Raw genomic sequence first — 25,042 nt, forward strand, 5'->3', positions numbered from 1 at the left:
GCGAGAAAACCTTGAAGAGATGACCAAACTGCTTTTAAAACACCAGAATGGTAGGAATGCTATCCCTTTGCTACACCAAATTATTTGGGATACATGATGAGTTTCCATGATATTTATAGAGAGCACGGCACAGTCCTGTGTACTACTATATGAAGTAATGAATTATTTTCTTCACTTAAAAGCCTCGTGATCTTTTTAAGGTGACCCCATGAAGCGTGGAGCCCTGGGCCGTCAGCTCAGGGTGCTAAGATGAATTCAACCCCCATCTCAGAAAACACAAGGATTTTTAATTGGAAATTTGGGGTTTGTTGTATTGGTCTCCTCACATGTGAAACTTCGGAGTACGCAACAGGCCTCATTTTCTTGCCCCATTAAAGGGGCCAGAAACTCACTGTCCCTTTACAGAAAGACTTGAGGAACAGAGGTGTTAATGGAGACCCCAGTGCTGGCCCCTCTCGAGGCCATGCAGGCAGCCTGGCTGGCTAGTTTTCCATGCACTTTAAGACACAGACCTTCTCCTGGGGCCACCATCTCCCCCTGCCCTGGCTCCCGGCCTCACCACCCCTTTCCCTGTCCCCCACCCCAGCCCCTGCATGGTCTCACCCAGCCTTGACCAGCCTTCCTGGTCCAGCTTGTCTCATTGATCCATCCACGCCCCCTCTCCATCGCCCCTCAGCCCCTTCCTCCTCCTCCTCCTCCTCCTCCCAGTCTCCAGCCTTGGACCCCTCATCTCACACCCCTCCACCCTGGCTTACCCCTCACCTCATGCCTCCTCGCGGCCCCACCAAGCACCCCCACACCTCCCCGCGCCCCAAACCACCTCCAGCAACCCAAAACTCCCTCAAGGAGCCCCAAAACCCCCTCAAGGAGCCCCCAAATCCACCCCTCATCCCCCTCCTCACACCCGCCCCCATCTTGCACCGCCCCCGCGCCCCAGCGGCGCTCCTCCTGCCGGCAGGGGGCGCTGCCGCCGGCCGGGGCGCCCGTGGCGGCGGGGGCGCCGCTCTCTCCGCCCGCCGGGCGCCGCGGAGGAGGCGGCGCGGCAGCGCGGCGGCGGAGCGGGCCGCGGGCTCGGGGTGAGGCGGCGCCGGCGGCGGCGGCGGCGGCGGCGGCGGCGGGGCCGAGCCGGGAGGCGAAAGCCGCGGCCCCGCTGAGCCCGCCCCGGGGCCTGCGGGAGCATTATGGCCGCCAGCCTGTGGATGGGGGACGTGAGTGTCCGGCCGGGACCCGCGCGGGGCTTTGTGAGGCGGGCAGGGGGCGGCCTGGCCGGCGGAGGCGGGAGGGCAGCGGCCGGGGCGGCCGGCCCCGGGGCGGCGGCGGGCTGGGGCGCGCTGACTGACTGACCGGCCGGCTGACACCCTCACGCCGGCTGACTGACTGACACCCTCACGCCGACCGACCGACAGACACCCTCACACTGACGGACTGACTGGCTGACACCCTCGCACCGGCACCCTGACGCACTGACACAGCCTCACGGACCCTCACACACTCGCATAACTCCCGAGCTGACTGACAGCCTCACGCTGACTGACACCCTTGCACTGACGCCCTGATGCACTGACATAGCCTCGTGGACCCTCATACTGACACACACACGTAACTCCCGAGCTAACTGACACTCTCACGCCGACTGACGCCCTCATGCTGACTGACTGGCTGACACCCTCGCACCCACTGACTGACTGACACCCCACACTGACACAGCCTCACGGACCCTCACACACTCTGACGCACACATAATGCCCGAGCTGACTGGCACCCTCACGCGCACACGCTCCTGTGCACGCTGGCAGGCTCACACAGGCTGACATGCACACTCACAGATGCTGACACAAACACACACTCAGAGACACTAACCTCGGTGCAGTGGGCATGTTTGTGGGCAGTTACACGCTCACAGACACACTTAGAGACACACCCCAGAGTGACCCTCGTTGCCTGCCCGCAGCCAGGGTCACAGGCACACTCGTGGCACTTACACCCGTGTCCCCTGGTGCCTGCGCTCAAGCTGGCAGGCAGGCACACTCGTGGGCACTGCCGTGTTCTCACACGTCCCATGCTCATGCTCTTAGGCACTTACACGCTCATTACACACTCACTAGCATGTTCACGTGCTTGCTTCTAGGGTTTATGTGCTGGCTTGTATGCTCACATGCTTGTAGGCACTTACATGCTTGTGGGCATATGTTCTGAGGCACTTTCACGCTCACACACTCACGCTCGTGCTGACACGCTTGCGCTCACACTTACAGGCACTTACACTTACTTGCACTCCCGTACTTGTATGCACCGACCCAAGAGCATCCCTCGCTACTCACCCCACACACGCACACACCTGTGGGTATGCTCACATGCTTAGAAGGATTTGATCTCTCCTACACACACACACATACTCGTAAGCACTTATGCACCCCAGTATTCCCCTCTTTCCTGCTTGTGTGTGTACCTGGCAGCACACTCACACTCACAGGTGCTTCTTCACCCCAGGGCATCACTTGCCACCTGCTCAGGTGCACACTGTGGGCACACATATGCACCCCACAGCATTCCTTCCTGTCTGCCCCTCACACACACTGCGTACGCCCTCATACTCATGCACCTGTGTCCCTCACCACTTGCCGCTGTACGCACATGCTTTCACACACGCTTACGTATGCATACTCACACCCAGCGCATTGTAGTGCTTTGCCTGTATATATGTGGTCATGTTGTAGCATCTGCGCTGCCTGCCGCTTTTACACAGTCACACATGCTATCATACCGCTGTGTCGTAGTGTCCTTGCTGCCTGACGCGCGCTTGTGTACATCTGCACGGACGTACAGGCGTGCGTCTGCAGTTACACTAGTGTGACTCAGTGTCCGTGTTGCCTGTTCCTTGCATGCACATCTTTCTCCAGCCTCTTTCCTGCAGACTCACACCAGCATGTTGCCTAGTCCTGCTTGCACACACACACGCACCCTGTAGGCTTTCTCAGCCTCTCTCAGGTGTGTATACACACAACCCAGCACATTGCTGGCTGCTTCTCTCTTAGACACACACTCACACCTGGTTTGCCTTTGCGTTGCACACGTACGCTGACACATCAGTGAGTCTTCCACTGCCTGCCACTCATGCAAACACACTCTGTAGAGGCCCTTTTCTCTTTACCCACACAAAGGGTTGTCTCCCACCGCTCATTTTTCAGTCACCTCTCTCACAAGCAGGCGCTGCTCCTTGGAACACACACGTACATACCCAAGCAACAGTCACCTGTTGCCTTTATGAGTCTGGCTTTCCTGTATACACACACACCACAGGATCACCCTTTGCATGGCGTGTCTGCACAGAGTAACGCTGCCTCCTGCTTTTGGCACACATAACGGAGTCGTTTCTGCTTTACACTCACACCTCCGCAGGGCATCTGCCACCGTTTGCACGTGTGAGTGCAATCTGGTTACCCACTACCAGACACTGCACAAGCCTGCACCTTCTGTCACGCACGCGAGTGACAGAACCACCTGGTACCTGACAGACACACGAACACACTCGAGGGCTGTCAGTTACCACAAGGCCGTCTGTCATACTCACACAGGTATATATACTTCTGTATATGGAGCTATATGTGTTTCCCGCACACCCCAGCCTCACGTTAGCTGTCACACACAGCGCTCCCCATCAGTACGTGCACTGCACAAAACCTGAATTTTGGTTAGTTCCCTCCTCCACTTTCTATTACACAGAGAGAGGAATCCTTTTCCCTTGGAACCTTCATCATGTATTTGGTCCAAATTGCAGTGCCGTTTCATACTTTCCAATCACTTGCACCATGCAGACACCCGCCCTCCAGCGTGTTCCCTCACACAGTACTGCTGCCCTGTGCTTCACACACGCTCTGGCGTGCACAGTGCCACCCTCTCACCCACGACACAAACATGGTCGGCGCACCCGCATGCCGTACAAAGCACAGACCGACTGCGGGGCGCGATTAGAGCTTTCCCCTCCAAGCGCTGCCCTGCGTATCTCCACAGTTGGGTGAGGTAGATGCGGCTCTGCAAACCCCTTACCGCGGCTCGATGGGGGCTGTGTTACCCAACGCATGCCACCCGTTCGTCCGGGCACCCGGCGCTGTGCTGTGCCTGTGTACCAACAGCACTGGCCCAACCTCCATTTGCAGACAGAGAAGGAGCCTGCCATCTCCCTATCCCCCGCTCTGTGTAGTGAACGCTCAGTTTGTTGCTGTATGTTTCTGAGTGGCTTTTGTCCTTCTGTGAAAGCTCCCTGTTCTCTGAAATTCATGCTGTCTCTTGGGTTCCACTTTGCAGACTGTTGAGCCTGGTTCATGCATGCCTGCTGGTTTTGAGTGGCATCGACCCTCTTAAATGAGTCTTCTTTTTGAAGTGTAAGGGTAAAATACTTCTCAATAATGTTTTAACTGCTTAGGGTGGCATTGACACATATATTCTCCTTTTTGTAGATGCCCCAGTCTAACTTTTTTTTTTTTTTGCTTTTGTAGCTGGAGCCATATATGGATGAAAACTTTGTTTCAAGAGCCTTTGCCACCATGGGAGAGCTTGTACTGAGTGTAAAAATCATTCGAAACAGGTTGACAGGGTAACTGTTTATGCTTGTTCTCAGTTTGTTCTACCAGTGCATTTGGACTGAACCATTTGCCCTCTGCCCATCACCGCAGTCACTGTCCATGTGACAGTGATTGTCCCTTTGAGCTTTCACCGTTGCTGCCAACAATATGGGTATATTGATGATAGCAACAGAGAGGGCAATTGCTGCCTCTTTGACCTCCCCATCAACAAACAGAGGTTTGGCCCTCATCCCACAGTGCTTCAGTGCTCCTTCGGAGCAGCATATGTATGCGGTACAGTCCCTCTGGGAATTGCACCTCCAGGGCTGAAGGCTTCAGTGACTGGTCCTTGTTCATCGCTGCACTAGTGCCGTGCCGTGATGCTGGCGGAGGTGGGAGGTCTGACTTCAGGAGCCATATGAGGACCCTTTGAGTTCTTTTGGAACAAAATTAGTGACTAAGTAGGATAAAGTAATTTTGTGTTCTTGTAAATGTTGTAATTTCAGTTTTCAGCTGTTTAAACTTGGGTGGGAAACTTGGGTGGGAAAATTTATGTAGTCAAGGAAAGCTAACTGAGCAAAACTGTTTTCTGAGTGCTTACGTTGATATGACTTACTGGTAAGTAGAGGCTGTCCCTGTACTGGAGATCCAAGATTACTTAGCTAGCTTCTTTTTGGTAGCTAATGTTTATACTTTGAAAAAGAAATTGTATCACAACTGTAACACAAGTTTCCTACCAGTTATCTGAAAGTACAATATTCTTCCCCAAATGTGTTTTAAATCTGAACTCTTTCTCTCTCCTCTCCTGTGTCGTATGTTCAGAATTCCAGCAGGCTATTGCTTTGTAGAATTTGCAGATCTAGCTACTGCAGAGAAATGTTTACACAAAATCAATGGAAAACCGCTTCCTGGTGCTACACCGGTAAGTAAATGAAATCAGCCAGTGGAGAACCAAAACTGGGCAGGAATAGATAGTGTAGAATCTGTGTTTTGAATAATTACAGGCAAATTCATAGTTAGTAAACTGGGATTCTTCTTTTCTTTAGAGTTAAATGAATGAGCATAAAACTACTCATGTTCTTTCTCAGAAAGTTGTTGGAGAAAATACTAATTTCTGTGTGAATGGCTGGATGAAATCCAGGTGTAGAGCTGTTGTACTTCTGAGCCTTTCTACTGTTACCAAAGTTGGACTAATAAGACAGCAGAGAATCACAATGGAAAAATAGATGTAGTATACCTACCACAGTCCTTCCGTCTCTCTCTGTTTGTAGTTCCATATGAATTTGTTACAGTGTATATGTTGTTACATATGTACAAGATGAACTTGCCCATTCACACTGAGTTTTGAGTAACTTTGATTTGCAAGAGAAAATGACTTTGAAGCATGGCATTACTCTTGGCCCTTAGCAAACAGAAGTTATTCAAACCTATTTACAGTGGAGAAATAGCTAGTCCATTGTATAATTGCAATACACGACAAATGTCCTGGATACATGAAAGCTAGGGGGTTAGGAAGAAGAGGAGGAATAGTTGTAGAGGCTAATTTTAGGATGTTGACTCGAATGTGTAGTAGATTAAAATGGGACGGCTGACACAGCTGTCCCTTGAACCCACAGGAGTTGGCTGTGGTAGCTAGGATGACTGGTTCATAAAGCAGCCCTTGAATCACCTCAGTTACAGTGTGATATGGTGAGGTAAATTGATGCCTGTTTCAGCGTAGTTAATACCCTGAGTAGGAAACAGGGAAGTTCAGGTGTTGTTCCCTGAACTATTTGGCCAACCTTCCTGAGAGGACAGCGTCCCCTGTGAACGGGTAGGTGAGAGGCCTGGAGGTATCTGTTTCACCCATCCTGTTTAATATGCCCTGATGCTGCAAATCAGAGCCCAAAATTAAGGGAAGCTAATCTTCCTGGATGCCTTCTATAGTCACTAGAGAGGGACAGAGAGCAGCTCCTGCAAGGAGTCAGATAATAATTGAAGTTTGCTTTTGGGAATACCCGCCTTTATCCACAGTTTAATTCGAAATGCGGTGTTGCGTAGAGGGATGATTTACATAACGCATGGAGAGAATTAGAGATGTCAGACTGAGATCCAGCGTAGGCAGCCTCAAGCAGTACGCTCAGCAGGCAACTGTCCAGCTCATCTCTTGCATTTAGATACTTTTTTCTCTTGTTTGCAGAAAACGGAATGTGGCTCACTCTTTTATTTATTTTTAAACACTGAATCAGCCAAAGGAGTAACAGAGTTCTGTGGTGCTGTTGCTGTCTCTTACAGAATTAGTGTCCCCAGTTCCCATTTGAGTGGAAGTACTCTCAGGTCCCTTATGGATTTTAAACCCAAAATATTGCAATGAAGAGCGAAATCCACAAAAAAAGAAAAAGATGAAAGTGCTTCAAAGTGAAATCTAAATGTTGCGTTAGCTTGTAAATGATCCACAGAAGGAATTGTGTACCACTGTGCACCAGTGGATGCAAGCATGCAAGGATCATGATTATAGCCTAGAGAGAAGTCTTTGCTCTATTTCCCAAGAATTATTTACGCTATCTTTGAGGGAAGAAAATACATCATCCAAGGTGCAGGCTCTCCGCTGCGCTAAAAAAAACGTTCTGATCTCTAGGTTATGGACTCACAGTAGGCTTCCTTTCTTTGGCCGAATTCCCCTTGAGTTCTTGCTACAGCACTGCGTAGTGCGGAGGGATATCTGCTTTGGAAGCCCTCTGGGAGACAGAAAAATGGTTTTGAAGCCCCTCGAGCTGACGAGGGAATCCAGCTTAGGTCTTCCACTCTCTGGGTGAGTTCTGCCACCAGTGTTCTTGTAAAGGAGTGCAGCCCTTTGCTTCTTCCTCTGTCAGGCATGTTACAGAAGAAAATAGCAATTACCATGGCACCCTGCGTGAGCCTGCTCGGGTCATTGTGGGCTAAGCTTCGTGCCCATGGGACTGAGACCCTCGGGATTTTGAGACAGGAGACCAGCTTCTCCTTCAGTCTTAGTCTAGACTTACATGTGAGTTGGGCACAAGTTGCTGAACTCTGGTACGATGGGAGCGGGGAATTCCAGATGTGCCAGTGGGCACAAATCTAGGCTCTGGGAAACTTGTTTAAAGAGAAAACCAGGTGCAAAGTTTAGGGAGGCCTCCAGTGTCCGATGACAGGTAAGGCTTTCAGAAAAACCTTCAATTTGGACCTTACTAAATGAGCACATCATCCAGAGCAAAGTAGTTAGCCAGACTTCAGGCTCAGGGATTGATTCCATTTTCCAGGGTGGCAGATTCTGGTCTTCCAGAATTCTTGTAAATCACAAATGTCCAACACTCCGTGCTGTCATTTCATTTTAAGACCTTAAAATTAGAAGTCATTTAATATTTGTATTTTCTCTGTTTTCTTGTCTTCCTTAAAGATAGAAAAATTTGATGCTATGTAAGGTTCACCTCTAGCTTTATAAACTGGTGAAATAAAGACAGGCCAAACCTTTTGGTGCAGTTTCTTTGCTGATTTTCATTATTATAGCTGCACCGAAGTCAAAAATGTCCTCGATACTTGAACTGGCTGACCTGGTGGCATGGGGCTTCTGTCAGCATTCAGCAAGTCGTGTAAAATAAGGTCATTGTATTTTTTCCTAATTGTTTGGATTCACATGAGAACATTTGAATGTATGGATTCATTTTTGCCTTGTTTCAGGCAAAGCGATTTAAATTGAATTATGCAACGTATGGAAAACAGCCCGATAACAGGTAAACGCTCAATATTCAAATACTAGTTTTGCTTTCGTCTATTGCCTTGCAAAAAGTATTCAAAATATGCAAACCCACAAGTTCATCGTTGCCGGATGAGACGTACAGCCAGCACATTTGAATGGGAGAGCACTCATGAGATGCACACAACTAAAATTTATACCATTTTGCCTAGCAGTGCCAGATAACTAAATCTCGTAATTAAAAATGTGGATTACATTAAACTGCCTTGGCACACGGTGTAGATATTTGTGGTGCTGTAGCGCATTAGCGCTTTCTGTGTATCTGAGGATGCATCCCATCATAATGCTATATAATGCCGTGAATGTGCTTAGCACCCAGAGATAAATGCAGTGGTTTCACAGCACCTGGCTTAACTGGCTAGAGTACCACAGCAGTCAGCAAAGAGAGAGAAGGGTGCTCTCAGTTGCCCTCTGGAGGAGCCCATCTTTCTCCACTGGCGGCAGAAGGTGCGTAAGGAGACAGACGGGCTGAATGAGGCTCCTGGGATTGGGTGGTGTGAGCACCTTTCATAACGCCGGCCCAGAAACGCTTACGCAGTTGAAGGCATAATAACACCAGGAGGTGCTCAGGCAGGCGTGTATGAGGGTGAAGGCAACACGGCCCTGCGGTTTATTAGGGTAGTGTTAGTCATATCTCAATAACTATATTTTTATTTCAGATTATTAAACTTTTTATTTTAAAAAAATAATTAAAAAAAACAACACAAAAACTTTTTTAGATTAGAATCAAGGCGCAACAGATGGGACCAAGAATGAGATTCACATCTGGTAACTAATTCTTATGGTTCCATTTGCTCTGGAAATACAGGTGGATAACATAGCCTTTCTGATTCCAGCAGCTTCCCTGCGACTCTTTAGCAGAGGGAGGATAACTTAGACTGCCTCTCAGTTTTATGCTTTACCTTTTGTGTGGCACAGCAGATTTGTCAGGAGTGTCTTTTAAGATATTTAAACTTTCTAGCATCGAAGTATCTTAATTCGTGTATTATAATTTAAGAGCAATATATGGGAAATAGCAAATCTATCAATAATATGTTAATGTTTTCTTGCCGTATTAGAAATCCAGAGAGATCCTGGGAGAACTAAAAAATAAAATTCTGTTTTAAATAAAAAGCAGTATTGAGTAGATGGGTTGTGTTGCTTGATTACCTTGAAAAAGCAGTGTCAATAAAAATTTTAGTCACCTAAGCAACTTAACAGACAACACTAACGTATCCATTAAATGGTCCTTTAGTATTGCTTTTCTCTGAAGTCTAATGTTTAGGTTAAATGTTAGCTGTCACTCAGCACACCTGGGTTTTTTTGTATGGTTGAACTTAAGAATTTTTCTTTTGATTTCTTTAGTCCAGAATATTCCCTTTTTGTGGGAGACCTGACTCCTGATGTGGATGATGGCATGTTATATGAATTTTTTGTTAAAGTTTATCCATCGTGTAGAGGTGGAAAAGTTGTTTTGGACCAGGCAGGAGTATCCAAGTAAGTAATCTTTTATTCATTCTTTCCTTTCACTTCACATGCAGCACCACGAAGGAGATAAAACAGCAAGAGAGACAGAATAGTGTATCAGCTTAGATTTTAGTTATCTAAAAATACAATATTCTCAGATATTCAGGCTACAGCGTTGGGTTTTGATAGTCACCACCGCGTGTTGCCACTCCTCTGTTGGTATCACGCCTCTTGTGTGTTGGCAGTATGTTATTGCACTTCTAAAAATGCTGAAAAATGTCTAAGTAATCTTGAAACAGTCTCCCTGGACTTCCAGATGGAATTGTGCTTGTAGAGTCTTTAGGCTATTGAGTATATTTCCTGTGAAAGCTTTACAGGTTTTTGTTTCAAATAGGGTATGGCAAACAAAGCCTATGATTCATTTTCAAGTACGCAGTAGCTGCCTTGTTCATCTTTACTGGAAATGTCTCACCAAAAACAGATGTCAGAAAGTTGGGTTTTTAATGTTATTAAAACATTTTCTAAATAGCACAAAATGAAACTGTGTTTTCCTAGAAGAGGGACCAGCTGGTGAGCATCCTTGTTTTCAAAACAGAATGTGGCTTCAATGAACCACAATATTCTGATATAATACCTGTAAGAATGTTGTGGTAAGACTTAGAGAATGGCTGTAGATCTCCCGTCTTTCTCACATGAGGTTTCTCAGTCTTAGACATGTTGGTTCAAAGGAAGCTCTGGAGGTCTCATGTCCAACTTCCCACTCTGCACAGGACTGCTGCCAGTGCTAGATCAGGTCAGCCATGAACTGTGCAGCCTGGAAAACCTCCTGCGATGGAGATAATACAACCTGTCTGGGCAGCCTGTTACAGTGCTGCACTGCCTCCCTAGTAATTAAGTTCTTCTTAATGTGCAACGTGAACCTCTTGCAGAGCTGCTCAGTAACTCTGGCTGTTAGTGCCACCTCACCTGAGACAGACACCGCCACGGTAGGCTCTGGGTGCCTCCTCGTCCTCAGAGGTGTAAACCCACCAGTTCTTGTTTCGCTGCAGCTGCTTCAATCTGCCTACAAAAAGGCGTTGGGTGAAGCAGCTTGGGCCGTTAGTTGAGCTTTGGGAACTGTTCTGAAGTGCAGACATCAGGGAAGGGGTATCTGTGGTAGCTTGGGAAGCGGGGAAGGAGCAGGGACTGAAAGTCCTATGGCTAGGAAGAGCACAGCTATCTCCCCTAGCAGTGACATGTGTTGCTGCCAGGGGCTTTGTTGTGACTTGTGTAGTTACTCAAAGCTGAGGCAACTGCAAGAGTTAGCATGATGTGAGAGAGGAACTTGGGGCTTGTGGACGTGCCTAGCAAAGCCCTGGTCCTTCCAGCCAGGGCTGGTCGATCAGGAAGGCCTCCTCCCAGCACCTCTTGTCCAGGCAAGAGTGGAGCTTGGAGCCTGGTGCCATAGTGCTGTGCCTGCTTCTCTGCTTTCTGCTGAGGGTGCAGGCTGGGGGACTTGTCCTCACCGCTGGGACAGCACAGAATGTCTGCAAGGGTGTTCCTGGCCATGAAGAAATTATATTTCTTGGTGGGTTTTCGTCTGTACTAAAGTCTGGTTTAGCCGTCGATGTGAAAAACTGTCTGGAGAAGTTGGAAGAATCACTGTCTCCGTTGCTTCACCTAACATCTAGTCTTGTACACTACATCCAACTCTTTATCTGTCCGTCTGTATTTTGAACTGCCAGTATTCCCAGTTTCACTTACACAACTCCTGGTCCCAGGCAAAAGACTGCAGGACTCTTTGTTGCAGCTTAGAAGCTTACACACTTTTGTGTGCAGACACCTAAAACTGACTTAAAAGGTGACTTGCACTGATGTAATTTGCCACAGTCCTTTCGCAGAGGGCGAGTTAAACAGAATGCGCACCCATGTAGAGTTTTGCTCTTGCTTAATTATCCAGTGTTTATGTAGATAAGCCTGAGCTTTGCTTTGGTCATCTGTATGTGAGGAGTACGCATACATACATGTGTGTATGTATCAAAATATGTATTTGGACTTGTGTCTAGAGCTTGCTATGCCCGATATTGCATTTTATGGAGCACCCACTGCTCTGTTATAGCTTCCAGTGTGGGCCTACTACGACTACTAGGTGATGCCACTTTCAAAATAGTGTGTTACTTGGTGTTTAGGAGTTCCCACAGAATAGATAATATGCTGCAAATTTACACCCTTGCTTACGGCTCGTTCTTTTCCCCAGGTAGGCAAGCCCTTTCCTTCCCGAACTCCTTCCTTCACCTAGATGGATTCCTCTTTCCCTCCCACACCTAAGTCTTTGATCTTTCTGCTGCGTGAGGCAGCCCATCCCATCTTGGGATCCTGGCACTGCCCTCCTGGATGCTGTTGCATTGCTTCTGACTCACTACAGCATCAGAATCCCACGCAAAGGACCTTTGGGGATGGAGGGGGAATTAGTATTTTCTGTCTGGCTGACATACAGTACTGCTAGCACTGCAGGGAAGGGTTGCCCCAGAGCCGAGGGGTTGGTGGCCGTGTGCTCTCCCTGTTCAAGTCATGCTGTCAGAGCAGGTGTTAGCAACTTGACGTTAAGAGCTCGTTTTCAGGTCTGCCGTTGAGAATGCTGATGGGGACGTGCCGTTGTTAGGAATGACAGGAAGCCTGTTGGAATATTTTCCTGTTGAAAAAAGGACGTGATTGGAAAGTTTATCTCAGTCGATCCTACAGAAAAGCAAGGTTTTCCTTCACAGCGGGGCAGTTTTAGCTAGAAACGGTGCCTATATCTTGTCAATCCTGTGCTGACTTGCAACTGTTTAGATTATCTGTATCCTCCCAGTATAGGTTTGAGACTTTGCTACTGTCTGATCATGTATTTCGACACATCGTGTGTCAGCTCACTTCCAGTTCCCCAGAATTCACTGGCACAAGAATTACTTTACTTTTGTGAAGCCCTTGCGAGTACTGCCAAAAGTTGGACGTGTGGTTTCAAGCATTTTGCAAATAATACAAAGCAACTGGAAGACGGAATCACTTAATCTCTACTAGAAGCAGCGACGGGCCTAGCAAAAGTGTCTCATTTGCTGTGTTTTTTAAAACTAATTTTGACTTCCCTGTAAATATTAAAAGAAAAAAAAAGGCATGGCGTTTTTGCTTTATGTGAGTTATTCTGTATGTCTGCAGAGGTTACGGGTTCGTGAAATTCACGGATGAACTGGAACAGAAAAGAGCGCTGACAGAGTGTCAAGGAGCTGTGGGGTTGGGCTCTAAACCTGTACGCTTGAGTGTGGCTATACCAAAAGCGTGAGTATAAGAGCAGCAGACGGGTATATAAGAGCACTGTGATGTGAACTCACATGTATTTTTAAATGTCTTTTAGTAGTTTGGGTACGTTTCCTGGGTGTTCCCATCACAAAGTGAAGGAATACCCACGAATATAGTAAAGTAGCTAGAGTATCAGAATGCCCAGGAATTCAAAAAACTTAAAACATTAGATCAAGTCTAAGCATTTTACACTGTTTTTATTTGTATCCATTATTAAATACACACACGTGTACACACACTGTATTTAAATATGATTATTTTTAAAGTATATGTTCCTTTGCATTAAATTGAAATAGTTTAAATCTGCTTATTGATTTCTGGATAGCAAAGCTCAATTACCATGCTAATACTCTTATAATGTCTACTAAATATAAGTCTTTTGGGGCAGGGATTAACTTTTTTTTCTGTGTTTGTTCAGAACCTGATACAATGAGATCCTGGTCTGACTTGGGGCTCGTAGCACTAGGGTAATACAAATAATAGTAATTGCTCCCTATTTGAATAATATTTAGGTTTTCAGTGACCTCAGAAGTCTTGGGGGGATAAGGAAGAGAAAAGCAGAAAAAGGGGGTGTATCGTGGTGAGAAGATTGATGTTTCCCTCTTCCTACTTCTCACTAATTTCATCATTAGACATAGCTTCTATGTGTGACGTATTTTCATTTCCAAACAATATTTGTCATCTCATTATTTCAAATCTTGATAATCAGGTGAGATTCCCAGTTCCTGGGGAATGCTGCCACTTCATGGCAAGGAATGGGAATTTTAGTCAGCTGACAGGCTATTTAAGTTCATTTTTTGATTACCTGTAGTCGTTTTTACTTCATGCGCTCTTCCAACCATGTGCATTGAAGACCACCCAGTTCAGTGGGAGTGGGGACAACCAGTCGTTGGTTAGGCTTCTGTACGATAGCGGCAGAAGGGAGAGGTTTTTGTCCGTTCTTACTAAAGGAAACCCCAGTTCTTTTGCAAGGCTCTAAGTCTTTAACTCTTAGGGCAAAGTAAGACTCAGTACCTTGTCTCAGGAAGCTGCAGAGTACTTAACTTTATTGTATTTATCAGAAGGCAAAAGGGACCCAAGAATCTGGATCACAGTTCAGGATTATTCTAAACTGATGCTCAAAGTCCTGAACTCTTCCCTTCCCAAAGCCAGGAAGTGATACTGAATTGCTCATAAAGAATAAAAGCAATGTTTATTAATGAAGATGAATATGAATACAGGAAAGGGCGTTAAATTTAAACCACTTCTTTCTCTCTGCAAACAATAAATGCTGCTGCAGTAAATAGTGAATATATTTTAAAGACTGAAATTTGCATGTTAGACAAGCCTTGTCTATGTATCATATTGTATCTTAAGCTATTTCACCGCTTTTTTTCATAATTGTTCTGCATTATTTGCAACTTATTCCTGCTTTATTTTTTTAAGTAATCGTGTGAAACCAATGGAGTACAATCAGATGTACAACTATAATTATAACCAATATTACCAACAATATCACAACTACTATGCCCAGTGGGGCTACGACCAGAACACGGGCAGTTACAGCTACAGCTACCCCCAGTACGGATACACGCAGAGCACAATGCAGGTAGGAGGTCGCGACGTACTCGCTCTTCAGTGACCTGTCAGCACAGAAACACGGCATAGGTTACAATGCAGTGACGGGCGCATTTTATATTCAACTCTGGGGTCTTAATATAGCTATTTGATGGGGAAGCAAAACTGTTTAGCAGACCCTGGTGCGCACTGTTGCCTTGTGTGGGGGATATTGCCGGGACTGGAAGGATAAAAAAGTCTGGAGGGCACAAAGTGTCTCTTAATACAGTTGTCATGCTGGAAGGGTTCTCTCGATGCGGGTGGTTGGACAGACAGTGCTAAGGCTGCCTTCTGGGATCCTTTATGAGCCTTGTTTTAGAGGATAAAACAGATCAGGACAGCCACCCGCTGCACCGCAGGGATTTCAAGAGCTGCTGCCTCTGTTAGAAGTTCGGTGTGGGATGTCTCCCATGGAGGCTGTTGGGAGTAGAACACAGGCCTTACGCTTGAAGAATTCTGTCGTAATCAGTCAGATATAAAAGTCAGTATATGACAGCATTAATCAACAGATGATGTTCATAAAAGAAAAGATAAATATCTGCTGACCTAAGGTGGGTTGTTTTTTTTTTTTCCTCGCAGACATATGAAGAAGTTGGTGAGGATGCATTGGAAGGTACGTGTCTTGAATTCAATACTGAAGTTATCTGTTCTGCACTGATTAGAGATAGTCTTTCTCAAAGTGGCCCTTAATTTCAATGTATAATATACCTTTATCTTTGAGTAAATCTGAGGCCTGAGAAAATTTGTGGCTCGCTATCATCTAGTGCAATTGCATCCTTATTTTACAGTTGCTGTTCCTCGTCAGGACTGAAACTAATTGACTTTGCTAGCACTGAGATTTTAATCTTCTACAGTAGAGTACTCAAACTTTTATCCTTTTTTGAAGTGTTTTTTTCTGGTGTGCTACAAAAAACGTGTAGATATTCTGTTTTTCTGTAAAGTCTTGGAATTTAAAGCCCAGGATATTCCATTGTGCTTTTAGTTTAAAAAAGAAATAATATTTGTTAGCACGCTGATAAAATATTTGCTATAGCAGTCATTGCTTGAAATGGGCCACTAAACCATGCTGGGGTTTTAGATACACATGCAAGCAGTTTTCATTTATTGATGCAAGAAAAAAATCATTTTATACTAGCAGTTTCAAATTTCTGTCTTGAGTGGAATACGCGCTACGTAGTCTATCCTATTCTTTTCTTTTAAAAAAATTGTTAAATCCCAAGGTAACAGTAGAAAGCAGCTGGATCCTGTACAGGATCCGTGGGTATCGGTAACGATGTCAATGGGAAAGCCCTTAATGGCTTTTAAAAGGATTACAGGAGGGCTTTCCTTTCTCTGAAATTAACACACCAGTACTATAGTTAGAATATCTCTGGGGTGTCTTTTTCTCATTGATTAAATTAATATGTTGAAATTTGTAGGAAACGGGAACACCGTATTGCCAGTGTATCATTCTGTTTTCTTAATCCCGTTCTCCTGTGACGTGTTATAACACGACGTAGCTAAAACCAAACATATTTACAAGCATTTTATTCCTGATGTGTTTTGTAGATTTTCCGTTCAGTCGGCTCGTTGCTTTGCACTCTGACCGCTGCGTACTAACCCATGTGGTTGTGCCAGTCTGACAACCCGAGCTTTAGGTTGCGGGTGTCGTTAGGTGAGCTTTACATCCTACAAGTGGTTTGGGGAATATGAGGAGTCGATTTCTGTGAAATGTGAAGTGTGCATTGGTAGCAGCGGAATTGTACCCGCTGGGTTGCTCTCCAGCTCCACAACACTTTACAAACATTTCTCCCAACTGTAAAATAGGGGACATAATCATACGTAATTCGCTGGGTGTCACTGGCCCTTCTTTGGTTACTAACTGTGAAATGCTTTGAGATGTTCGAGGCTTTGGCAGATGAGCTCTGGTGACTCTTGTTGCAGCAGCGTAAGACACTACCGTCCCCAGCCATCCACTCTGACCCTGTAGTGGAGGGAGCAGAACGGAACGTGTGCCTGCGCCTCCGCTCCTCCACTTTGCAGTCCAGTGCCTTAGTGCCAGCCCACTTTCTTTGGCAGTTTAAGTGGCTACACTGGGCTGCGAGGTGCAGTTATGCGTTCTCTCTGTTGACTCTGCTATGGGGGCAATCACCGCTCGAAGGAGGGACATATTTGGATGTAGTTAGTTCTTATCCCATTGCAGAAAGGTTTACTAGGGCTAATCGAGTCAGGCTCGTGATTGGGCAAGTGCTGGGAATGTTTTGTGGCTCCCCCCACATTTCTTTTAATAAAACTAACACATTTACGGGGCGTGGGTTTTTCCCAACTCCTTTGGCATGTGACCTGTTTGTCTGTCTTTCCTCCTTCAGATCCAACGCCTCAGTTGGATGTCCATGAAGCAAATAAACAGTTTATGGAACAGAGTGAAGAACTCTACGATGCCTTGATGGACTGTCATTGGCAGCCCTTGGACACTGTCTCGTCAGAGATTCCAGCCGTGTTATAGCCTCGTTGCTGAGGCACTGTGTCTGTGTGACAAGCCTGCCTGTGCGCTCCGGACTGTTACGCTGCACCTGGATCCTGCAGTAGTGAGGGGTGGCCCTTTCTCCACCCAGGTCTGTTACTCGAAGTACAGGAGGACTGTGGCCTTCCCTGTACAGAATGAGTATCGTAGGAGCATCATGGTAACTTTTATTCATGGTGAAAGTTAGAACTGCAACGGTTTTATTCCTTTTGTCTTGAAATGAACTCTTAATACTTCTTGGGAATTGTAATTTATAAACTTTCAACGAGATGGCACAGGGGAAAGACTCTACTCCAACGTACAATAAAAAAGTTGGTCTTTTAAGTAAAATCACCCTTTGCATTTTGGTTCCTGCCCATCTTTCTGTTTTGCTGCCCATTTAACTGTTTTCAGTCATTTGATCCAACTCTCATAAATGTGTTCTTTTAAAAAATCATTGTTGGATACCACTAAAATATCTCCAAAGCTTTCTAGTGACTGGGTAAGGATGCTGTAACTTGAGCACAGGAAAGAACCATGTAGATGAAGGCTTATGTTCTGCTTAACCTAAGCTGTGATCTTGAGCTAGCAAGTTGATAGCTCGCCATTCATAAGCAATCTACCTGAAGAGCATTTTGGAGAGTAAAGACAGAAGGGAGCACTATAAAAATACTACAGACCGATGCCTTCTACCTGGTGGTCTCTCACACCTTTGGTTTGCCTCCACCTGTGTATGAGGAAATCATTCCCCATCAGTCAAGCAATCTTTTACCAGCAACCTTGTTTAAATGTTATTTTGTGTATCATGCCTTTTTTTCATTGTGCACACACCTTGATGGTCTCAATAAGATGTTAAGATTTCGTAGCGTCTTCCACTGTCCTGTCAGAGTGAATATGGTGAAACTGAAGATCTTGCAGCAAAAACGGGTCAGAGCAATCTAAGTGATATATTGTGCAACAAATTGTTGCTAACCTGGAAAGCAGTTTTCTACTGGATGTTGTATAAGCTGGATGGACAAGCAATATATTTAAGCTAATATTATGTTGCATTAGAGGTGAAAGCAAAAAGAATAGCACTTATGTACCTGTTATAAGCCCTTTTCAGGCTTTTGTGCCTTAAACTCTTGGAGAAATAGGAACAGAGAAACTACCTGTAATAAACATCTATCCAAGGAATAGTTTGGTAACTGAAATTGCTGCTGCAAAGCATTTAGTTGCCTCCCTGCCCATGTCGATGCAGAGATTTGCCTCAAAATTTGAATACTTTCATAAAGCCTACTTCTGCTACACCTTTGTTTGTGTCCATAATTATGATATATTTGTCAGTCTGTGGTCTTTTTATCAACGGCAATGGTAAACATGCTGTGAATATGAGGGGAACGGTGACATACACTGGAGCTAGCATGTTTCTGAACTAATGGAGCTAGAGAACTGCTGGACCCCTGCATTCTCACCTGCTGTGGATTTTTCCTCCTGCTGTCCATCTGACTGTGCTGTGGGCTGTTAGCAGTGTCCTAACCTTCCGTTACGCTGAATTTAAGGAAATTAATGTTCCCTGCATGTGCAGGTAGCGTTTCAGAGGCAGCGGAGAGGTGGAAGAGAGCAGAGTGCTTTTTTTCTTCTGATGTAGCTGGTCAGCGGTGCCAAACACTCAGATGATGCCCCTCATCTTGGGAAGTGCCTGTGTGATAGAGCAGCGTTTCAGAGGTGATGTAAAGAAGCGGGCGTTTATGTTCTGCTGTTAAACACTTTCTAGATCGTTCTGTTACTCTGCTGCAGCAGTGCTACCCTCTATGCCCTTCATCCTCCTCTTTTGGGCTTGTCTTGGTGGAAAGGAAGTTGGCAATGATGAGTCTGGGCTGTCCTAAGTGGCATCCCCTAGTCTCTCGGAGTTTGTATATGTATATACAGACCCTTGGGCCCCTATGCGGAGAGCACAGAGGCCGGCAAAGATTGCCCACTGAAGACTTTACCGGTGCTGCAGACCTTAAAATAGCTCATGGATTTCCTTTTAGGAGGGAGGTGGTTGTGAGGCTTTGGGCCACAATCCCTTAATGTGTGAGCCAGCCTTTTGGGGTTGTTTGTGAGGACCTCAGCCAAGGTTCTGCTGAGCTGTTAATCTCTGCACTTTTTTCTGTGTATCACTTAATTCATCTTAATGTTCACTTTCAGCTCCTGGCCATTATTGCAGCATCTGAAGCACAGAGGAGACTTTCATGTGGAGCTACAAAACAGCCGGTCACCTGGATTTTGTAGGGTTTGTGTTTTGGAATCCAAGTTAAACAGAGTGTGGGATTTTGTTTCTCATGGATGGCTACAGGAAAAGCCCTGATTAATTACCATTTAGCGTAACACAAGATGAAAGACAAGGACTCCGTGTAGTAAGGTAAATTCTGCTTTTATCTTTATGTGCTAAAGGCAAGAAATCCAAGGCAGATGATGTCACAACTCAACTGGGATTATGTAATTCTTGAAAATTACATCAAAATGCGCAACTGAGATTATGAAGTATTCTGCCTTTCAGCATGCAGCGTTTGCTAGTAATTGCAAAAACAACTCAAACATTGTTACTGTGTTACTTGATGAAGATGTGATGATCCAATCTAGATTACTCTAAATTGCAGGGACTCTCGGATTACTGTTTGAGCTTTGAGACCGAAAAATATTTAGCCAACTGCAGAGCTGGAAAGCCGTGGGCGTTATTCCTGTTGGGCATGAAGTGGTGATTTCCAAAGCGTAAGCTGCAAAGGCTGCAGGGTGGCCAGTTGCCATTAACGTGTGTTTAATTAAAAGCTTAACAGTAAGCACAGGGGGTGGCCTGAGAGAAATTCCGACCAGCTTCCAGTGGGATGAGGAGTCTGAAAGCATTTCTTCAGCCAACGTGGGTCTGTAGCAGCGCAGCCCCGTGTATGGTGGAGGGGTCTGATGGCGGCTGGCAACAGTGTTTTCTCTGTGTGTCTGAGGAGAGAAATTTCCTGTTATGCGCACTGTTTTCAGGAGACAGGTTCGTATCCAGCACACCAAGAAGTACCAAACACCCTTGAGGTATTTCTCTGAATCCCTTTTGAGGAACAAGAGATGTCTGATCTCTGCGTACTCACATTCTCATTGCTGTCTTGCTAATCCCCAGCTTCTGCTAAACAAGATCTGAGGAATTTTTACCTTCAAGCCTTGCTATCTCCCAGCGTATCTTGTAAGGCATACTGGATACACCAGTTTTTGGATTTATCTTGGGATTTGCTTAGACATGAAATTAATTCAGTGTCAGGATAGGGTAGAAATTTTAAATGCAATAGTTACGTTAGAAGCTGATAGAGCTAGTTCAGAAAACATCACTCTGACAAAGCTTGCTTTACCTTTTGCAGGGTAGAGCATTTTTTCAGAAAATTTTTTTTTTTTTTCAAGTTACTACATTTTTCTTCCTTACCAGTTATTCCCAGTCAAAATCGTTTTACCAAGTGCAGTCAGGCTGGGGCTGGGGGTACTGCTTGTTACACACTCTGTTTTTCTCAGATGATACACTGCTTCTGTTGTAGAACTTCCAGGTCAAAGCGATGGTAGATAACGCAGTTAAGGCAATGTAGACTGAGCTGTGTATGACAGGGTTTGTCTTGTCCCCTCAGCACACGGGACCCCCGAGGAGCTGCAGGCACAGCAACCCGCCTGGATCACTAGTTCATACTTGCTTTTCCTTACTGTTGTATTTTCATGAAGCGCTTCCCTGTGGGTTGTCTGCTCCCACCTGTCCGGCAGCGGGAACTGCAGCCTCTTCCAGCGTTTGCTCCCCGTTCTGCGCTACGGAAGAGACTGATGGGAGGCTCCCAGCCATGCTGGGAGGTTTCCTCTGGGCTTTGCTGACCTTGCGGTCGAGCACCGCAGATGTGCAGCAGGATTTTCTCTGCTCCATCATCTCTCCATCCATCTCTCGTGATGGACTGAGGTTTACTGAGCATCCGTTGGGGTTTGGCGTTGCTCTTTGGGGATTCTCCCCGTTAGCATTTGGAGGATTCTCTTCCCAAACACTTGAAGTTTTCCAAGGTTGTCTGAATTTTTGGTGGAGGGTTAGTTTTGCTACAACAAGCAAGTTTCTGTCCTGCCCGAGGATTTGACAGGGAGATTTCTGGGTTCGCTTTGCACAAGTCGCTGTGCCAAGGAGAGTCGGGGCTGCCCGGGCAATGCCTCGTGACCTAGCAGAGCAGCTGCAGGGTCCATGGAGGAGGTGCAGGCGGGACCAGCTGCTCATAACGTGTCCCGACGGCTTTGACAAGGGCTGTTTTTAGAAAAGCTTGGTCACGCGAGGTTTGGAGGTCGTTTCCAGACTGACTTCTGCTTTAAATGGGTGCCAGGCTTATTTTGTTGGTAATCTGGTATGTTTGCAGTGGAGTTACCAGCTTGAAAGAGCAATTCCTGAGCACTGTGAAGTTTTTCAGCTGTGAATTTTGCTCAGAACAGATTAAAAACTAACTAATGCTCTCCCTCATCCTTTCTGCACTTTTTCCAGGGCTCAGGGGCAGGAAGCAGTCGGGCTTTTCAACCTGATCTCTCACAGTGGCTCCAGCATCAGTACCTGCAGAAATTCCAGCGGCCCCTTCCAACCAGTTGGCAGCTGCTCTCATTTTCAATTCTTTCCACTGATTATGGATTAAGAGCCAGGAACCTGACAGGTATTGTTTTAGCGGATAGACTTTTATTTCCAAGAAACTTTCCTTCTGTTCCCCAAGGGTAGGGTGTTTTTCCCCCCCACCCACCTTCCAAAAGGGAGGAAGGAGGAGATAAAAACGTGGCTGCTGCGTTCCCCTTTTGGAAGAGGAGCCCCCTGACGCACCTTGCGGGGGGGAGGAGGGAGAAATTATCTTTGTGCCAGGCAGACTGGAGGTTCATTTAGGTGGGGTGGGGGAGCACAGCTCACCCCCAGGGTAGGGGGGATGGGATTTCCCCTGCCCTCCCTGCTGCTGTCGGAGGAGGGGGGCACGTTTATCCTCTGGGGAGTGGGGTGGCGCGGGGTGACATGGAGGAATGGGGGGCTCTAGGCGGTCCGAACTACAACTCCCAGAAGCCCCTGCGGGAGGGCCCGGCCACAGCAGCCAATCAGCGCCCGCGCTGCTGCCCTATAAAAGGACATCGCGGGGCGATTTCCGCCTCTCTGTGTGATGGCGTCTGGGGCTGGGTGCAGTGTGTTGCGGCCCGGGGACAATCCGCCGCCATCCGCCCTCCCCCGGGGCTCTCCCGCCGCTCGGCGCAGCCACATCATCGCTCCGAGGGCTCCGCTCCCGGGCGGCGGCGGTTCGGGGCGCTGTGAAGGGCTGGGGGAGGGTCTCGCTCCCCGCCAGGCCGGGCCCGCCGTGCGGGGAAGATGGCGGGACCGCCGTGGGTGAGTGACTCCCGCAGCGGGCGGGATGGAGAGGGGGCTGCGGGGCCCTGCAGGCCTGCCCGGCCCTATCGAAGCTGCGTCTGTCTCGGCGGTGTGGCAGATGCAGTCAAAAAGGAGCCAAGAGCGAACGGCTTTTCCTCGACGGTCGCCGCGCAGTTTGAGCCTCCGTAACTGCCCGGCAACATTTCGGGAAAATACACGGTCCTGGGGGGGGCTGGCTGCGAGGGGAGGGGTTGTCCGAGGGGTGCAGTCGCTGGAAGAAAGCGCCTACCCCAAATTCCTGTTCTTGGGGTCTCTATGGTGCACGAAGAGGGGGGAGGTGGTGGGTACCGCGGGTTTTCTGTTGGTTTAAGATACTTTTTTGTGTCTTATGAATCTGCCTGAAGCTCACGACTGTACTTTTCCCCAGCAGCAGCATGCTGGCACGGAAGGCGATCCCGGCGCGCAGGGTGGCTGCTGGTGACCACGGCTCGGCACTATGGGGCAGGTGAGATGTGCAGTTCAGGCTCTGGAGCCTCCCCTTACGCTGGGAACGTGGTTGCCTTCACAGCCTCCCTTGGCCGGAGCAGCGAGCAGCAGTGTTTGCTGGCCCTGGGCTAGCAGATACAGCCAGCGTGGTCCTTGTTCCCGCCGCTGTGGATCCTCTGCAGGGCTCGTGCTTGGGATTAGGCCCTGCAGACAAGGATTTCCCACTGTCAGGTCCTGTTGGAAGTATCTCCTAAGTGATAAGAACTGCAGAATCCTCTTATTTCTTGCTCTGCCAAGATCATGTGTGGATGGGATAAAGGGACTTTCACTCCCCAGCATCACTGGGCCTGGCTGGTGGCAGAACTGCGAATCAGATCTGATCTGAAGCCCGTAGATGGCTCTTGCTTTCGCTCCATCTGCTGCTCCAAAGCTGGAACAGACATCGCCAGGCGAGCTCAGTGGTGACTCTGCATGTTTATCCAAGAGCTGTGGCTCCGTGAAATAGCTACAGGTCTCCAACAACATGCAAGAGCAACGGGAAGGTCTTTGACTGCTGGGCCTCTTTTGCCTGTTGCTGTCACTCGCCCCTCCTATATATTTTCAGGAATTAGGGTGTTTCTTCTTGTAAGGTGCTGGTGGTGTTTGGGTGGGGTGGGTCAGCGACGCATGCTCTCGAGTCCACAGCCCACTGCTGACGCTGTGGGGGGTGTTTGCGATCTCTTCCAGGGCAGCCTGATGTCTGGGAGCGTGCTCAGCAGATAGCCTGCCCGCCGGATCGGCCCGAGGTGAGCATGCACGCCCTCGTCTGAGCTCTGACCCCTCCAGATCCCTTTCCCATCAGATCTGAATACCGATCTCGTGGTCGAAAAAGGAGGAAAAATAAAATTCAATCTGGTCTCAGCCTCTTTGCTGCTGCTGTCCTGCTCTGAGAGGGGCCAGTTTGGAGACAGTCTGTGCTGGCCTTGCTGCTTTGGGAGGCCTGGGGTGGCAGCATCACCCCCCCGGTCAGGCGAAGGGATCAGTGCTGGGCGTGGAGGGCAGAGGTGCCGTGAAGGTTTGTGGGCTGGGTTTTGCTTGGGGATGGATGTGATGCACTGATTCCCAGCGTACAGCAGCCCATTGACTTCAGATGCTTACCTGTGGCTCTGTTTTTTCCAGGAATTACTCACTTAGTGGGAAAGGCCGAGAGCTTACGAGCCCGTGGCCCCGGTGACGGGATGTGGCTTGCTTCCCCTAGGGCCTGAATCGCAGGGAAGCTGCGACGCAGAGCACGTGAGTGGCCTTCCTGGGAAACTGCTGAGTGCTTGGTGTTTCACGAGCGGGGTCTCACCAGTCCTAGAGGACAAAGGACACTTCAAGCCGGCTGTGCCTGTGCTGGAAGTGGCCAGTCCTTAACCTGGGCCTTGCGGGTGGCAATGATCGACCTCATTAGTGAGGTTTTTAATTGGGAGGGCTGTTAGCTGTAGGGCAGGGTGTCAGTGAGACGCGTCGCGCCGCACCAGCCCTCTGAGCGCAGCCTGGTCTGTGATGACTCCTTCCTTGGGAGACTGTTGGATGAGTCCTGCGGATATGGGGCTGAGGCCAGGCACGGACCAGCTGAAACGGCCGCGTGCCGCGGGGAGAGGGAATGCTCGGGAGGTCCTTAACGCGGGCGAAATGTGAAGCAATGCCGAGTCAAACTGCGCTTCATTCAGGCTGGATTATTTTTATCCCCTCTTCAGGTCTTAAGTAGAGCGTGGAGCTGAGATGAGCCTCTCCTCGGCAGGCGGGAGCCCTGCACGGTCAGATCCCAGCTCCCCCCTAAGCCGTGAGCTCCCTCAGGTGGGAACAGCTGCTCCTGTGCTCCTCACCCGCACCACGGCGGGAGGGAACTTGTTTGGCTCTGGGTGCTGCTGCTCAAGGTCCCTATTAAAAGACTCAGCGTGGAAGGATGGTCCTTTCCATGGAGCTTCCTCAGGAGAGGACAGCTTTGGTGGAGGGTCTGGATGTAAAATATTTTGAGGGCGAATAAACACAATCACGTGAACCTCTTGTGGCGTCTCCTGTGC

The 25,042-nt window shown here is 47.8% G+C and overlaps 1 protein-coding gene, 1 long non-coding RNA gene and 4 other non-coding genes across 11 annotated transcripts; all 6 read left to right on the forward strand.

Annotated features, from left to right (window-relative positions):
- The first annotated feature begins 1,023 nt into the window (after positions 1-1,023).
- On the forward strand, positions 1,024-18,442 carry TRNAU1AP (tRNA selenocysteine 1 associated protein 1). Of its 5 annotated transcripts, none has more exons than XM_075114499.1 (10): positions 1,024-1,208; positions 4,497-4,594; positions 5,385-5,484; positions 8,241-8,293; positions 9,661-9,792; positions 12,937-13,056; positions 14,503-14,665; positions 15,253-15,286; positions 16,222-16,327; positions 17,022-18,442. In XM_075114499.1, the coding sequence occupies exons 1-9, from the start codon at positions 1,182-1,184 to the stop codon at positions 16,293-16,295; spliced, it is 801 nt and encodes a 266-aa protein (XP_074970600.1). In that variant the 5' UTR covers positions 1,024-1,181; the 3' UTR covers positions 16,296-16,327; positions 17,022-18,442. The 5 variants fall into 5 exon arrangements, with proteins under 5 accessions (XP_074970600.1, XP_074970597.1, XP_074970601.1 ...); XM_075114497.1 differs by lacking the exon at positions 16,222-16,327 and adding an exon at positions 4,306-4,382 and having other exon boundaries at positions 1,092-1,208; XM_075114496.1 differs by lacking the exon at positions 16,222-16,327.
- Positions 18,443-22,294: 3,852 nt separating this feature from the next.
- Positions 22,295-25,025, forward strand: LOC142066692 (uncharacterized). 2 transcript variants are annotated; one of them, XR_012663764.1, is made up of 5 exons: positions 22,295-22,526; positions 22,936-23,013; positions 23,721-23,779; positions 24,153-24,266; positions 24,716-25,025. It is a non-coding gene; the product is annotated as an uncharacterized LOC142066692 (long non-coding RNA). The 2 variants fall into 2 exon arrangements; XR_012663763.1 differs by having other exon boundaries at positions 22,939-23,013.
- On the forward strand, positions 22,584-22,728 carry LOC142066981 (small nucleolar RNA SNORA16B/SNORA16A family). The gene has a single exon (XR_012663851.1). It is a non-coding gene; the product is annotated as a small nucleolar RNA SNORA16B/SNORA16A family (small nucleolar RNA).
- Positions 23,462-23,592, forward strand: LOC142066982 (small nucleolar RNA SNORA44). The gene has a single exon (XR_012663852.1). It is a non-coding gene; the product is annotated as a small nucleolar RNA SNORA44 (small nucleolar RNA).
- LOC142066983 (small nucleolar RNA SNORA61) lies at positions 23,811-23,945 on the forward strand. Its single transcript, XR_012663853.1, has one exon. It is a non-coding gene; the product is annotated as a small nucleolar RNA SNORA61 (small nucleolar RNA).
- LOC142066989 (small nucleolar RNA SNORD99) lies at positions 24,511-24,581 on the forward strand. The gene has a single exon (XR_012663859.1). It is a non-coding gene; the product is annotated as a small nucleolar RNA SNORD99 (small nucleolar RNA).
- Positions 25,026-25,042: the final 17 nt, after the last annotated feature.

The sequence above is a fragment of the Phalacrocorax aristotelis genome, chromosome 20, assembly GCF_949628215.1.
Source record: "Phalacrocorax aristotelis chromosome 20, bGulAri2.1, whole genome shotgun sequence".
In the NCBI taxonomy this organism is placed as follows: Eukaryota; Metazoa; Chordata; class Aves; order Suliformes; family Phalacrocoracidae; genus Phalacrocorax; species Phalacrocorax aristotelis.